The sequence below is a fragment of the Ambystoma mexicanum genome, chromosome 1p, assembly GCF_040938575.1.
Source record: "Ambystoma mexicanum isolate Mex_15411 chromosome 1p, UKY_AmexF1_1, whole genome shotgun sequence".
Classification (NCBI taxonomy): domain Eukaryota; kingdom Metazoa; phylum Chordata; class Amphibia; order Caudata; family Ambystomatidae; genus Ambystoma; species Ambystoma mexicanum.
The window spans coordinates 1,110,433,577-1,110,450,757 of record NC_090921.1 but is presented as its reverse complement, the minus strand read 5'-3'; the positions used below and the strand labels follow the sequence as shown (position 1 = coordinate 1,110,450,757).

Below are 17,181 nucleotides of genomic sequence, written 5' to 3'. Positions count from 1 at the left end.
CCGTAGATCCGGTTGCACCGTTTCCAGCAACCGTAATCACGGAATCACTGGCACGTTGTTTCCAGACTTCCACTTTTGTAATGAGGGCCCATGTCTTGAAGAAATTCAAAATAAACTTGACCTTGTCAATGTAGCAATGGTGAATGTGTGTAAGCTACTGTTTTCAAGTACTCAAAGCGCAAGGTCCTGTTGCCCTGTAATGAATAGATGGAGTCACTCTGTTATGAAGCAAGCTAAGCAAGGTTGTAACGGGAAGTGGCCTAGCCTGGTAGGGGGGCAGATATTTTGAACTCGCATCGCACCAAATCATCTGTTTTAGGCAGGTAGAGGAGATGCACCTTGTGAGGTGAAAAGGGGGGTTGCGTGTTCATATTTCACAGTAACTCTGTTTGATTATATTGCTAGCTGCAACTGTTTGGCTGCTTTTCAGTGCTCTAGATATCATGTGATTATCTGACTGAACAGTACAAGCTTTGTCAACCATTGATGGATGAAAGTCTGGCGCATATTTCTGCAGCAGATGCATCAACCCACAGAGGGATCGTAACTGCTTAGATGAAATTAAATGTTTTAAAGCCTCAGTCATTGCTTTGAAAAAATTATGTTTCTTTCAAACTCTGTTTCTGAAATTGTTCAAACTCATTATTTGTTTACTTTCTGAGGAAAAAGAAAGGTTAAATTGTTTTGCATGATTTAACTTTTCAATACTTTTATTTGTTTGATGAAAGATGAAAAGCCGGTTCCGATTTACATTGATCGTCTTGGGGAGGAAGTGAAAAAACGCAGCAGTGACCTCAACCCAGGTGTGTTTCTAATATTTCTGAGTTCTAAGTTTCTGACGGCGTGAGTTACTTTGGGTAGAAGACTTTCTCCTGGCTTGTAAGTCAGAACTTTATTATTCAAATAGTTATTTTAAGGTTTTAGTGTGAGTTTCTTTTTTTGTTTTTTGTTGACTCATTATTTATTTGGCCAGTGAACCCTTTCAAGATGTCTCTGGATTTTACAGTTGCCAAGAGTTGTTGCGTTTTGTGAATGTAGGTGATCTTTTCTCAACCCAGATAAGTTACAAGTGAGTGATTGTGCTTGATAATGTATGCGGCACCCACTATAAATCAAACCTTTTTTGTGCTGGTGCTACTTGGCTATGAATTTGAAGCATGGGGGCGGGGTCGGACCTACCTTTGAAAATGAAGAACATCAGGTTATCTTAGCAACCAATGCTAACTTTAAAATCTAATATGAAGTGATGTGGAGTCCGAAGAGTTTAGGCCTCTGTGTCCAAAGGATCTCACTTTGTGGGAGCTGAAAGGGCCATTGTGATTCACTGGGTGTCGTCACTTCTCCCCAGGGGTATCCCCTTCCCATGAGGCTAGGGAGGTGAGGCTGCTACCCAATTAATGCGGAAGGAGCGCCCCACCAGGGGCAAGTACGACCATCCAGGTTATAGGCCCTCAGCTGACGTCACACCCCAACAACCATCACAAACCCCTTTCTTAAGGAAAAACATATGTACTATTGTAAGGTACAACGTCCTTTCGTCGCGGGATGGTTTTTCGCGGGGTTTTTTACCGCAAATCTTTTTCGAACAAAAAAAAAAAACATTTCATTTTTTAGAAAATCAGGAGGATCAAGGGAGAACCCCCCCCCCCAAAAAAAACAGCGAAAAAACATCCCGCGATGAAATGACTTGGAACCCTATTGTAATACCTTCAGTACAGGCCAGCTAGAAAAGACTAGGACGAGGAAGATCACAGAAGATGTGAAAAACACTGGTCAGGCAAGTACTGGTACGAGGTGGCCTAGAGGAGGCATAAAGATGCAAATGTAAAAAGGAGCAAAGGACTTTCCACCAGGAAGAAGCTGTCGGCAAAGTATAAGAGAAAAGGGACTATATAACTAATGGAGAGTGCATCCAAGGAGTACTTCCTCATCCCAGTGGAGAGATTGAAACCACTGACCACCAGAAAAGGGTCCAGGACCCTAAATTGATGGAAAGAAATAATAGAGGAGAACGCCTCATCCAGTGGCCACAAGAAGACTACTGAATACTGGATAAGGGTCGGGAACCCAAAGCAAAGTGCAGTACAGCAAAAGGAAAACTTTCCCCAATTCAGTGACCAGAGAGACTCCCTGAAACTTGTAAGAGCCTGGGAACAGAAGCCAACATAATTGCCAAGCTGTCAATGAGTTAAGGACATTACAAGTTGCCTGTTGAGGAGCAGGGGAAGGCAGTCATTTACCCTGGTCCAAAGTGTGTGGACATTGTGATTTATCCATAGACACCAGTATAAGGGAGGCATTCTCCTGGTGGTAAAGAATCTGAAAGCTGAATTAAAGAGAATGTCAGGGGAGGGGAGTCATTCCCCCTGGCTTGTGCCTTTTTTGTAAATAGATCTTTTATGTTCGAACTGTTCCAGGAGCTTAGTATACCAGGAGAAGGGAGGCATTCTCCTGGTTGAAGATCTTTCGTGTTTGAACTGTGTCAGGAGAAGGGAGACATTCTCTTGGACTTTTATCTATGCTGAATACCACGAGATGGGAGTCATTCTCCTGGTGAAAGACTTTACTTTATTTAGCATTCTTAGGTTTAAGTGTAAGGGATACAAGTGGGGTTTTGGACAAGGACGGTGAATATTATTTGACAAACATTCTGACACTTCCTTAGTTTTAGGTTGAGGCAGGGAAACCCCTCATAGAGATGGGTATAGATAGGTTTTTCCAAAGCTCAATAAAAGTGTATAACCAAAACCATGCCTCCTCTTGGTCCTTCTCATACTTCTACAACCTTTACATAAGGTGTCAAAAGTGGGATGTAAATTGGGGAACTCTAAGATACTCCAAACTTCGGAACCAAGCCAATAGTCCCACAGTTGCTACTAGGGAATCCATAGGGTTTGACCTGCACAGTAATAGGGATATCTCCATGCAAGCAGGAGAACGCCAATTACTGCCTGCCAGATTGATTCTGTCACCACCCAAGGGCACCTACATACACCTGGTGTCAAAATCCAGTCTAGCATCCAGGTACGGGCTTGACATAATGGCAGGCGTAATAGACCCAGACTATAGGGGGGTCACATAAAAATCCTTGTGCAAAATACAATGGGAAACAAACATACCAAGTAAAAGCTGGGGAGAAAATCGCCCAGGGTATCCCAGAACAAGTCCTCTTTACCAAACACGTGGAGGTACAAGAATACAATCTCACGACAGAGGCACTAAGCATTTTGGAGAGGCTGATAAGGAACCCCAAACTGGGATAAGACGACCAACCCCCCCCCCCCGTCTATGGGAAGAGGACACAGAAGTAATTCCAGACCTAGCATTTGTCCAACGCAATGACCCTGTCCTATCAGAAACCTTCCTCAAAGTCATTCCTGAGGAGGATTAAAGAGCAAAAGATGGCTCATTTGTCTTTTTAAAGCAAGGCCTGCTGTATAGGAGATATCACACCAGAGGGGGTAATTGGAACACAGATCGTGTTTCCAGCGAGCCATAGGCGATTAGTCCTAGAGATCGCACACTCTCACCTCACATCCGGTCATCCTGGGACAGCAGAAACCCAAGGGCAAGTGGTCAACAGATTTTACTGGCATCGGGTACATGCTGATGTAAGAAAATGTTGTGGCAACATGTTGCCACTGCCAAAAGACAGCCCTGCATTCCCTACCACCCGCACCACTACAGCCCATTTTCAAAGATTGGAATGGACATCGTAGATCCATGGGAACTTTGTAAATTAGGCAACAAATATATTATAGTTATTCTAGATTATGCAACATGTTACCCAGAAGCCTTTCCCGATGAGAAATAATACCTCCAAACAGACCCTCAAACACCTGATTTCTTTTCTGTCATGGGTGGGCTTTCCAAGGGAAATATTGATGGACCAAGGGACTACATTCATGAGCAAACTGATGGCAGAGGTAAAACAGGTGCTCCAAATTAAAACACTGCATACTTTCGCATACCACCCACAAACGGACGGTTTGGTACAACGCTTTAACAAAACTCTGAAGAGTGTTATAAAGAAATTGTGGAGGCAGGCGGCCACAATTGGGACATGATGATTCTGTGGGCTCTCTTTGCAATTAGGAAATCTCCCCAGGCATCCCTAGGCTTTTCCCCCATCAAGCTCCTGTATGGAAGTGATCCCCGAGATGTCTTAGACATGCTACGAGAGACGTGGCAGGAAAGGAAAGAGGCTGTGTTATCGAAGTCTCAAAGCACACAAAGTATTAACAAAACATATGGCTGTTGTGAGAAATCCGGTACACAAACATTTGGGACAGGCCCAAGACACCCAGAGGACCCAGAATGATAAAAAGGCAGTACCCCGTTTCTTTTCCATCGGACAAAAGCTACTAGTGCTTTTGCCTACCTCCGAACATAAGATGCTGTTCAGCTGGCATGGTCCCTATGAGGTGTTGGAAAAGACAGGCCCGTACAACTATAGAGTCCCTCACCCAGATAGGAGACTTAAGTCTAAAATCTACCATGTCAACCTCCTAAAGGAGTGGAATGAAGATCTGGTAGAGTCAACCACTGTTTTGATGGCCGCCTTGTTATCTGATGGAGAGACTGAAAACAATCTAGTCCCTTCCGATCTTCCTAAAGAGAAACAACAAGACATCCAAAGTCAAGGGAATCGAACACTATATTCAAACACCCTCTGGCAAGATCATCAATCTTAAGTCCTATCGCATTCCAGAGGCAAGGAAAGAGATAGTCCTCCACGAGGTGGAGAAAATTATCACTGAAGACTTTATTGAACCATCTCAAAGTCTGTGGTCCTTGCCCATAGTCCTTCTAGCCAAACCAGACCAATTGTGGAGGTTTTCTATATAGTTCTGGAAATGGAATGCTATTTCCCAATTCGATATTTACCCAACGCCTCGAATAATGATCTCATCGGCTGATTGAGGCCGGCAGTGTATATCTCCATGATTGATCTAACCAAAGGCTATTGGCAGGTGCATGTGAGCCACGCAGACAAAGAAAAGACTGCTTTCTCCATCCCCAGAGGACTATTTCATTTCAAAGACCTCCCATTTGGACTTCAGGGGGCACCTGCCACCTTCCAGAGATTGATGGACCATATTTTGTGACCCTTTTCCAACTTTTGTGGCACGTATCTGGTTGATATTGTCATATGCAGTCAGACCTGGGAAGACCACATGTTCCACCTATATGAAGTCAATAGAGCCCTGAGACAAGCTGGTCTGACCATAAATCCCCAAAAGTGCCATTTGGCACAGTCGGCCATAAAATACTTGGGGTTCTTTCGTGGGGAACGGGCTATTCCAACCCCAGTTAGAAAAAGTCTGAACGGTACAGGAAACTCCTGCCCGAAGACAAAACGAGATCTGAGATCTTTCTTGAGACTTGCCAGGTATTTCCGGAGCTTCATCCTAAACTACTCCGCCATAGCCTCTGGTCTTACCGACAAGTTAAAGAATGTCGAGCCCGAAAAACTAGGCTGGCAGAAAGATCAGGCTAGTTTCGACACACTGAAGTCCATCTTATGTAGCGAGCCAGTGTTAAAGGTCTCCAATTTTAATAAGGAGTTCCTTCTCCAAACTGAAGCTTCCATGGTTGGGTTGGGGTAGGGGCCGTACTATCACAAATGTATCATGGTTTGGAACACCCGGTTGTTCCCACGAGAAAGGAACTATGCTACCATCGAGATTGTGGCACTAGTCATAAAATGGGCAGTGGGTCATTTGAAATACTACCTGACGGGCATAAAATTCAAATTAATGACTGACCACTTGCCTCTTACTTGGCTCAGTTTAAAAGGACACCAACCCAAGGATAATGCGCTGGTTTTTAGACCTACCTCGATTTTTCTTAAGTGTGGAACATAGGAAAGGAGGAGAACAGGGTAACGTCAACTTTCTGTCACAATTTCCCTTGGAGGGAGATGGGGAAGAAAGCAGCATGAGGGGAAGGGTATGTGACCATTCCCTAGGTATCGTCCCTTCTTCCCAGAGGGGAGCCTCTTCCCATGAGGCTAGGGAGGTGAGGCCACAACCCAGTAGTCACCTTATGGATGGTTTAATGTGGGAGGACCTCATGGGAGCGGGGCGCAACTCCTCAACTGGGGACAAGTACGACTACTCAGGTTATAGGCCCTCAGTTGATGTCAGATCCTGACATTCTCTGGCCCCCCTTCCATCACAAACTCCTTTTTTAGGACAAACATAGGTACTATTGTAATACCTTCAGTACAGCCCAGGTTGAAAAGACTAGGACGATCGCAAAAGATCGCAAAAGATATGAAAAATACTGGCCAGGCAGTACTGGTACGAGGTGGCCCTGAGGAGGCATAAAGATGAAAATGTTAAAAGGAACAAAGGACTTTCTGCCAGGGAGGAGCTGGCAACAAAGTATAAGAAGAGACAAAATCTGTACAAACATTCAAGGGGGAAGCTGCCAAAAACAGAAGGCCAGAAGTGGCGAAGACCGGAAGCTGGTAGACGCGAGCAGGAAGCAGGGAGTGTCTCCAGTGGGCCCAATGGGAGCGGATCCAAGGACCGGTGGAAGAAGGCGATGCATTAGTGTGACCTCTCAAAGGGGTGCACTGAATGGTCCCACAACAATGCCAAACTCCAGGGGGCCGACAAATGCTGAAACGCTGCTAAGCCACTGAAGACCGCAGGAAGCCAGGAAGAGACCTACGTCAGTCCCTGGAAGAACCAGCACCATGCTAGCAGCTCCCAACAAGTAAAAGGAGGCACGGGTGCACCAGCGAGGACAAAGGAAGAGTTGAGGTGTCTCGGCCTCCCGCCATCAATGTGGCAGAGCCTGACCGTGGGCCAAGAAGGGTGGGAGAGTGCATCCGAGGAGTTCTTCCTCGTCCCATTGAAGAGAGATAAACCACTGACCACCAGAGAAGGGTCGGGACCCATATAACAAAAAGAAAGTGCATCCTGAGGAATACTTCCTCGTCTCAGTGGATACAGCAAAACCACTCACCCCGAGAGAAGGGTCTGGGACTTTAAATTAGTTGAAAGAAGCAATAGAGGTGAACGTCCTCAACCCAGTGGCCACAAGAAGACTACTGAATATTGGATAAGATTTGGGAACCCAAAGCAAAGTGCAGTACACCATGAGGAAAACTTTCCCCAATTCAGTGACCATAGGGACGTCACTGAAACTCGTAGAAAGAGTGGGGACATTGAAAGTTCCATTTCCGGGTGCTTTACAAACCTTTACAAAGTCATGCTATTGGCAGGTGGTGGAAATGGAGCCGACTGACTTTAAATACATCTTCACTAATTACAGTATTTTTAGACCTATATATAAATTCAATCATGGGATAACATTGATTGGGAATCATTGGAAGGGATAGACGTCTAAAGCCCTCATGAATAGTTTGGCCTTAAAGGTAAAAAGAGAAGAGCTTGTTTTCAATTTCCCTGAAGCGTAAATGGAGGGGTTAAAGATGGGCGTAACACGGTTATGCCTGTCTTAACGCCTCGGTTTTTACGCTCTAGGGATTTTGATTGTTTTTGAAGGCAGAGTGCAGGGGCATAAGAAGAGTTACGTTTCTGCCTTTCGTTTGCCCTGCGCCTTCAAAAACAACTTGGTTTCGCATCTAAAAGCAGGACGTTTCATAGTAAATCATTGTAAACGCTGCCTGCCATGCGTACGTACATGACAGACAGCATTTACTGTATTTGCATTGATGAGTGTAACTAGAGATGTGTAAAGAGGCTTCCGCCACCTCTTTACACTGCCCATTTATACTCTGCAATGCAAATGATGAACATTTCCTGGAGGGGATTTGTTTGCACGCAAGTGTAAACGTAAGCTGCACCTCTGGGCAATTTACGTTTTTCTTTAAAATGAGCTCAAGGGTGTTTGATAATGGGGCATGTTTTGCCTGGATTTCATATTATGGCCTGTGGGGGTATTTACTGCATTCAGTATTCCCTGGGGCCTACAACGTTCAATAAGTACTGCCTGGTTATGAAGTGATTACTTCATATATTTTAAACTCCATTTAAGAGATGGAGGTAAACATTTTTTTAAATCCCAAGCTTCTGCATGGAGACAACAAAAGAGGGAGAAAATGTGGACATTGCTAATGCACACCTTCCCACCCCCTTTCCATTTTAATGCACAAAGAGGTCAGAATGTGCAAATAAGTCATATAGCAGCATGATCCGCTACTATGGACAATCTATTTTCTATTCCTGATAATGAAGTTAAAAATGGATGAAACACGTTTTTAAATTTAATGCATGCAGATTTACAGAAATACTGGATGCCTCAAATCGCTAAATCTGTTATTAGTGATTACTGCATGCACTAACTCCAGCAAATAATCATCTAGATTTAGGATTAGGGCTTAAGTCTCTGCGGCTCTGTCCTTTGAGAAGGTAATTCTTACAGGCTATCTTGGAACCAGTCACTTTTGGAATGTCCTTAATTTGTGGTTATAGTATGTTCCATTGATGGGGAGTGTGAGAAACCTGAGGGTATTCTTCCAGGTAAGCCACGAGATTCCTCTATTCAGGTAGCCTGGGAAGGACCATCACTTTTGGATCCCAACCCTGTGGGTGGACAATCGAGGGAGGATCACCTGGGTAGGGGAGTCCGGGGTCATAAATCTGGGAGACTCCAACGAGCCGGAGTGAGGTATTTGACTGCAAGCTGCTGGACGTCTTTAAGGAATTGCACATTCCCTTGGGACGTGTGTGCCACGCTTACTGGTCAGTTTCATGAGAAAAGGAAGAAAGAAACTTGGTAGCGTGCGGTTGACTGGAGCGGAATTGAAACATTGTAAGCGGTATGAAAGTAAAGAAAGTTTAAAGTAAAGCGTATTGCAAGTGTTGCAGAAGGAAAGATGGAAATGAAGCAAGGTCAATGTGCTGGGGTGCAGAGTTAAAAGTATACATGAACTTTAAAAGTGAAAGGCGCGCGGACAAGAAAAGAAGTTGTGCACAACAAAGTGAGAAGTGTACAAGAGGTACAGTAAAGTGAAAAGGAGCAAGAAACGGGTGCAAGTGCGCACAGTAAAGCAGGAAGAAAGTATGAAAGGTATGGAAAGTGTGAAAAGAAAGGGGTGCAGGACACCCCACCAGGGGAAAGTTAAGAGACTTGTGAAAGTAGAAGAAAAGGAGAGGGGTTATTCATCATAGTGGTCGCGCTAAGGCTGAGCAAAGAGCCTGGCGTTCTCGAAGGTCTCTGATACTGCCCCAGAAAGAACTGTGATTAACGAAGGGTGCATGCTGACACGCAGAACCTTTGTGTTACATAACAGGGGCCTAAGCTTGGTGAAAGGACCCCTGAGAGGCCTACAGAGTTATTGGAAGCTGTGTGTTGCATCTAAGGGGCCTAAGCTTGGGGAAGGGAACCCTGAGAAGCCTACGAGGAAGAGTGTTGTTTTCTGTTTGAAACTTGGAGAATTGAAGCTTGGGGAAGGAAATCCAGAGACCTTGAAAGTTGTTTGAAAATATTGCAAGAACCATGTGGAGAAGGTTTCAAGAACAATCCTTTTTGACTGTACACATTTATATGACATTAGCAGAACTACACCTGATGGAAAACCCACCTCAAACTAGCCTTGGTTTATATTTATTTTTGGAACCACTATTTTTCTTTTACGAAGACCTTCTACCACATTTTGTCAAAGGGTGAAAGCAAGCATAGGTTTAGACACAGATGGATTTTTTTGCCTTGGACATGCAGACATTGACGGCCCTTAAACATCAGTTTGAGGGAACAATCCCTTTAGCGTTAGAGCCAGTTAGGTATTACACCAACCCCAGAATTTTATTAAATAAAGGTTTTTAAACCGTTACTTTTAAGTCTGTGTCCCTCTTCATACCATGCCTGTCTCGCAGGAGACTGAGGGTGAAGGAGCAAAAGCAGTAGATGGCACAGGATGGACAAGGATGGTTAAGTAGCAGAACAAATGGGAGCATAAAGTGTGAGGGGCCGAGTGTCAAGAAACATATTCACCCAGGTTGGCGGAAATGCTGCTAGAGGTACTGTCAGTCTGAGGCAGCCAGAGTTGTTTTCAGTACATTGTGACATGAAAAAGAAAATGTTTTCTGTCCATTTAACCAGCGAGAAGAGGCAGCCTTGTTAAAATCCCTAGGTGGCGTGAAGCACCGGCAGAAGTGCTGGTAGGAGTACTGGAAGTCTGAGGAAGCAGTTGTTTTCCCTACACTGTGCTGTGAGGAGGAAAAGGTTTGCTTTCCCTTTAACCAGCGAGAGGAGGCAGCCGCATTAAAATCCTTGGGTGGCACGAAGCGCTGGCGGAAGTGCTGGCAGAATTACTGGTAGTCTGAGGCAGTCAGCGGTAGCAACGACGAGGAGAGCATACGAGTTAGAGTACAGAGGTCCTGACCCAAACTGACTGACCAGCTTGTCCACTTGGAGGTAATTCAGTTTCTATCCTTGGAAATCATCTGTTTCAGTATGCCGCTGAGGGTGGGAATCGCCAGGAAACTAAATTGGTAGCTTTTAAACTGCGTGTGCAGTGTGGGGCTGGAGTGAAAACAGCGGGAGCTAAAGGCAAAGTAGATGAATCTACGGAGCCCTGCTGTGGGTGAAATGCCCGAAACTGTGCTCTGTATATAGATCAACCTCATTGTCCCGGAATGAGACGAATAGATAATGGGAGGCCCGAAAGGCGTTAATGATTTGGTTTTGACACCAGAACTAGTGCCTGATCACACCCAGTAAGGTCCATCTAAGCTTCCATGGTCTCTGTTGTCTACAAGCTGTCTCCCGAGGGTGGAATCAGTAAAGCAATCACCCGGGTTGTAAATCAAGTTTGGAATGGCGTTGTTCTCCCTTAGTGGGGAGACTTGCAGAGTTTTACGAACAGATTCACACAAGATGTAATATATCTTTGGCAAAAGAAATATTGGATACCAAAATGATGACTATACCTGGATATGTATGTTCTGGGAGTGATTTGGAGGTGCTAACCAAGATGACATAGTGTCTATTTGTGATGGATCAGAACCCAGGGTGTGCCTTTTGGAGGGACATCAAGAAAACACAGTCCAAGGAGACGTGATTGGCTCCCCTAGCCTGAATGAGGGTACACCAAACTTGTTATTTGACTCTGACAGTAGTGAGTCCTCTCTGGTGTCAGAAAGGGAAGCCCCCTGGTATTTTTCACCGCAGTTGGTTCCCACGGATTTGCCCCCGCAGGGTTCGTGTCTATTAACCACTTAGGACTTTGTGTTAAAATAATTTGTGGGGCTTTTTAATTCTGTAAATACTAATTTAATCGACCAACGTAATTTGATTGTTGGTGGGGGAAAATCACAAGATAAAAACCAAGCTTGTACAGTAGGGTAACGTCATATATACCAACAAGTGCTGTCAAACGATGGAGGTAGAAGCATCAGAAATCATGCCCCTAACTCCTAACTTTCGAAATGTGATACCCCCAGAAGAGTAATAAAGAAAATTGTGAGGATACCATTGTTAAATGAAGATATCCCCTCTTCACCGAACTCAGTAATTGAAGAACTACCTGACACCAATGAAGTAGAGGAGCGAGAGCTAGGACCTGGGATTAGATCTCTGGATTTTGGTGGGGGAAAAGAGCAAAGTAACCCTGTTTTCCATTTTTCAGAAGTCAAAAAAGTGAGGGCTCAGAACTGTACAAATAAATAAAGTACTAAAGCCCAGTTAAAAAAAAATCCCAAAACCAAACAGGTAAAAATATGAATACCAATCGTGGGGTCGAGGACATTTGTTAGAAATCTGACTACCCCTGAGAAGGACTCCTCATGAGTAAGTGTGTAGAGAAGCAGGATACCGCAGTCCAGTGGGGAGCACGGGATGCGCAACCAAGAGGAACAAATATTAGAGTGGTGTCGGAAAAAAATTAATAAAAACACACAAAAACGAGGAAGGAACTGAAGTCCCTAAACAACGAAAATGGTGACTGGTGCGACAAGGAGTTTGTAGCAAACATTTCAGTTTATTCTTACTCAGCAAAGTTCCAGGAGGAGGGAGATTAATCTGTCTTGGAGTAATCAATGACCACTACCCTAGGAAAGGGAATTAGAAAATGATAATCGACTAAAATATACAAGGGGTGGGGGAAGACAAAGGTTAATTAGCAAAGATGAGTTAAGGCATAGGAGCCACCCCAAAGAAATCCCACTATTCTCTTAGAGGAGTATACAGGGGGAAAAGGTAAGGATGTTTTCGTGGCCTTGGAACAAAGACGCAAAGTTAGGCAAGAAAAAAATGCAGATGCTGCAGACAAGCAGGGAGTCAATGTAGACAAACCAGATAATGTATAATGAAAATAGATCAAACCACATTCAGCAGAAGCATAACATCTTAAGCCCACAATGATCGGTGCCTGAAAGGGGATATAAAGTGCTGCTGGCAAGCCTGCCGTCCCTTCATAGTCAAGGCTGTTTAAACCAATCTAAGATTTTAACTGTTTCTGCATGGGTAGGTACCCTGCAAGATGTTGATTAGAGCTGACATTGATAGGGTTGAGTTCTGGGATAACTACAATACCCATGCACAAAGGAGAGTTCCAGGGCAGAAGCTGTGGTGGCGAGCAGGCACCTTCCCGAGAGGTGCAACGAACAAGAACTGCTCATTGGCAGTCTGAGGCAGAGCGGAGAAAGCAGTGCACTATAGAGCAAAGGTACCGGGAGTGTTGGAGAGGCTCCCGAACGCTCGCCGGTGCAGGACCGCTGACTGCAGCTGACCAGAGCTGTGCATTAAGCAGCTAGGAAGTGAGAAAGCCGTGGAGGACGCTGTGCGCCAGTGGGAACTAGTGCGAGCAGACCGTGAATGGAGATGAGTCTTCGGAAAGCCGCCAAAATGGGAAATCCGACCGTGAGAAAGCTAGTGAGTCCGCTTGGGTGAAAAGGGGGCCCTGGATATAGTGGATGGGTGGTTTTGAAGCCAGAGACTTTTGGTTTTGAATATCTAAATTGAATATGTAGAGGAGCAGGTGGATGCCTCTTCTCTAGTCCCTGCCCCCTCACCATCTTCTTATTGGAGTAGCAGACAAAGAGGTACAATTGGGAACCCATGCACTACTTTATGCGGCATGTCCATACCACGCCGTTTGTATGAAAGACGATATCCACTCAGACAGCCATTCAAAAGATACCCTCATGTTGAGACAGTGGAAGGAAGTCACTGAGAAAGATGCCCACTTCCAAAGTGCCAAAATGCGGGCATGGGAATCATGGATGAACGCTAAGTAAAAGTCTGACGAAGGCAGAATGATGTCATGAAGATGATGTATAAACCTATGTTGAAATGATTTGAAAATACTTAAGATTGATGATGTAACTGAAGAACGAAGCGACACATGTACCTAAAAATGAAGTAACCGTGCAAATAAGATGAAGCAACTTGCTGACCAATAACTTTAAATACATTTTAACGCAAGGTAGAAAAAGCATACATAAGCTTCCTAAAAAGAGGTATATACACAACGCTTAGGACGGCCATTGGAAGAAAATGGATGACAGTCCATGTTGAAGAATAAACCCAGCTATCTCAAAACACAAGCCTAGGATTGCAAATTAATGAATTGATGAAGAAGCTGTTTTCGTGTGCAGGTTAAGGGAGTATGTTGGCCTGAAATCAAGGAGGCTATTTTGAAAGATGGGTGAAATGCACAAAGGGAGTCAAATGAACAGAACATGTGCATGAGGCATATTTCTGCTAAGATTAGGAGAGACAAGGACATTTGCAAGTGCCAAGTGTTAGACAAATGCAAGGGCAAAAACCTATGTGAGGTGGGGTGAGCAAGTCTCCAAAGGCCAGAAGGGAATATGACACCCTATTTAATAAAATCAAATTGCAGTATTAGAGAAGCTGAAATGGACAGAATCGTGGTCTCCAAACACGTGATGAAGAACTCAAAAGAAAGACTATTCATTAGTGCTTCAGTTAAGATAGTGGTGTGCTCACACTCCCTCGAATGTCCCAGAACAGTGAGCAGACTAAGAGGTCAACTACAAATGAAAGACCTTGGCTAAGGATCAAGTCGATGAAATACGATGGACTAATTGGAAAAAAAAGGTAGGGTAGCCAGGGAGCAGGCAGAGTCGGAACCAGTAAGATTTATCTATGGAGTACCGCAAGGGGCATGTCTATCCCCATGTTTCTACAACATATTTATGGTGCCTTTCTTTGATATGCTGGAACATATGCGCATCATATTTTCCAACTATGCTGATGACACAATGTGTCATTCCACTGTCAGGAGTACACACCATTGAGAAGTAGTAAAAATAAGATCTATGACACAATCCAGGTATGGATGGTCAACAACGGTTTAGCATTAAACAATGACAAGACGGAGGTAATGGTGGTGGGTACAAACAATAAGCTAGCCAAACTAGGAACCGCTTTCAACAGTTCTAAAATTGCTGACTGTGAAATCGAGACCTTAAAAAAGGCTAAAACGCTGGGCATAATTCTGGATTAAACTTCATCCATGAAACCCCAAGTTAACAACCTCATATCCTCTTTCACGTACTATCTGAAGCTACTGACACATCTCCTGCCCCTTGTATCACAAAATAATGCGGACATAATGGCCAGAGCCATAATAGGGGCCAAGATAGACTATTGTTGCAGTGTACCTATTGGGGCCACACAAACTGAAATCAATTTATTACAAGTTATTCAAAATAGCGCAGTAAGGACAGTCAAAGGCCTCAAGTGGGGAGACCATGTATCTAATGATAGGAGAAGCCTACACTGGTTATCAGTGAAGGCTAGAATGCAATTTCGATTGATCCTTACAGTGCATACATTTTGCCCAGGCCTTATGCCTATCTACCTCTTGGAAGGAGTGGTAGAGAAACAGAGTCAGAGGACTCTAAGATCCAGCAACACCCATTTATTGAAAATACAGAGATGATAAACTAGTAAAACACTTAAGGGAGCCTTTAGCATGGCAGCACCCATAGCATGGAATGCTATACCACAAGACCTAAGAGAAACAAAGTCCACAGATTCTTTCAAAAAGAAATGAAAAACTCTACTATTCCACCAGTCTCCTTAATAGTGAAAAACCTTCAGTGGTAGGAAACATTAGATACTCAGGCCCCATATTGTAGCTCTGTTTGTTGTTTGTCTTGTCTGTTCCATGTGCACCCATAAGCCTATGTATACCCCGGTGCGCGTTAGAAATTCACTAAAGTAAAGTAAAGCAAGAGAACATGTTGACGCAGCTTGAACACCTAGGTTTCGTTCTGTTCACGTGCTGCTAAGGATCCAAAAGTCCAAGGTTGGATAGGGTTGCCAACCAATCAAAAGGCCTGCCACACACTTTCATACACAATGTAGCAGTTATTAGTCCGCTGCCATATTCTCTGCTATAATCCGTATGTGACGTACGTAGAAGTAGCGCAGGGCGTGTCCGATAGACAAGAGGCAGCCAATGAGATATTAACCCTTATACAATTCTATAAGTAGATATGTTCCCCTAATCCAATCCCTCCCGGAGATAGGTTTTATGAAATGTCATGCAGTATGACGTCATACATGACGTATGTGAAAGTATATAAACTATGTGCAGCTTATGTGTGACCATTGAGGATCTACTTTGATAGCTGTTGTATCGCCCAGCTTTCTTCTATTGAGATTAAAGCAGTATTTTACCATCTTCCGTTGTTCTGCCCGGTTATTTGGTCTGAGATAATTATTGGTAATTCCATCTAGCACATAAAGGACGCTTGAAGATACTAGAGCACAAATATAAGGAAAAAGTGAATGGAAACCAAGCATTGCCAAGAGTCAAATAAGCCAGCATTACTAAGAGTCAAGTAAGCTAACATTTTTAAGAGTTTAATGATCAAGCATTGCCAAGAGCCAAGAATAATTAAGCACGAGAATAGTAGCCAAGCCGGTATGCAAGAGAATGTTTCCTAGCACGAGAGTGTACTGGGAAGCTTATAATGGATTGTGCAACCTGAACTATAACAGCCACCGTGTTTCCTAGAAGGAGAGTGTACTGGGAAGCCTCTGTAGGTTTAGCAAGTCAACGGTACTGGAAAAGTGAACGTTAATGAAATCTGTGAGAATAAAGCTTCAAAGGCAGTTAAAAGGACACCGAATCAAGCGTCATTGGGAAGCTGAAACTGTGGCAAGAAAACTATGAAACAGAACCAAGGAAGGAGTGTCTGTTGCATTACCTGCAATGGGTGGACCGTTCGGTCCGACAACTGCACCTAGACCGAGTACACCCACCTAAGGAAATGCCACACTGTGATTAAATAAAGGAAACCTATGTGAACTGAGATTGATGGGCTGAACTTTAAATTGGTGACAAATAACCAAACTCGAAGAGCTGGGTAAATATCCCAAGGAACTGAGTTATGTTGGAACATTAACTATCCCAAGGAACTGCATTGTTTTGAAACATTGGAAGACTTGAAAGACAGGGGAAGGGAACCCCTTTGTTGTAAAGTGAACTTTTTGAATTATGGGAAAGGGAGAACACTTTAATATTATTTGATGCTGACATCCCTACACATTGCATTGAGTTAGATGTGAGGGCAAGTATAGGATTTGGACACAGAAAGACATTTGTTTTGGACTTCCTGACAACTATTGTTAGTTTTGTTTAGGTAGGGAAATGCCACCTTAGCTTAGGGCAAGTTAGACATTTTCCCCAACTCTCCTTTTTAATTAATAAATGTTTACACGATAAGCCTCTATATCAGTGTCTGTGTCTCATTCATGATGCCTTCACACATCTTAATAATTATTAAAAAGAGCAAAGCCTTAAAGGCCCCTGGGCCCGATGGATTATCCAGCTTAACACTTAAGGGAGCCCCGGAAATGTGTGCGGCGGTATTACTGAGACTATTTAACAACATAATAAGCACAAAGTCTATACAGCAACCCTGGAAAACATCGATAATAATTACATTGCACAAAAAAGGGGACCGTCAAAACCCTAAGAATTATAGGCACCTCGCACTCTTACATGTCCCGGGGAAGATTTTCCGCTCTATCGTAGCGAAAGAGTTGTGGCAATGGGCCAAAAAAAACAACATTTTAGATCCTTGACAATCTGGTTTTGCTCGTGGTGTAGGTACTACCATTAATGCGTTTTTTAATTCATTTGATAGAGGCGAAGTATCAGGATCTTAAGAATTGTATATGTATTTGTTTTATAGAATTTACTATGGCCTTTGACTCCAT

General features: G+C 43.8%; 1 protein-coding gene across 2 annotated transcripts in view; it reads left to right on the top strand.

Annotated features, from left to right (window-relative positions):
- The window catches only part of LOC138448858 (zinc finger protein interacting with ribonucleoprotein K-like), a 360,764-nt gene that overhangs the window by 143,526 nt on the left and 200,057 nt on the right, over nucleotides 1–17,181 (top strand). For both annotated transcript variants that reach the window (XM_069604726.1, XM_069604725.1), the window contains exon 4: nucleotides 729–803. In XM_069604726.1, the coding sequence (XP_069460827.1) occupies nucleotides 729–803 (75 nt within the window). The remainder of the gene's footprint in view (nucleotides 1–728; nucleotides 804–17,181) is intronic.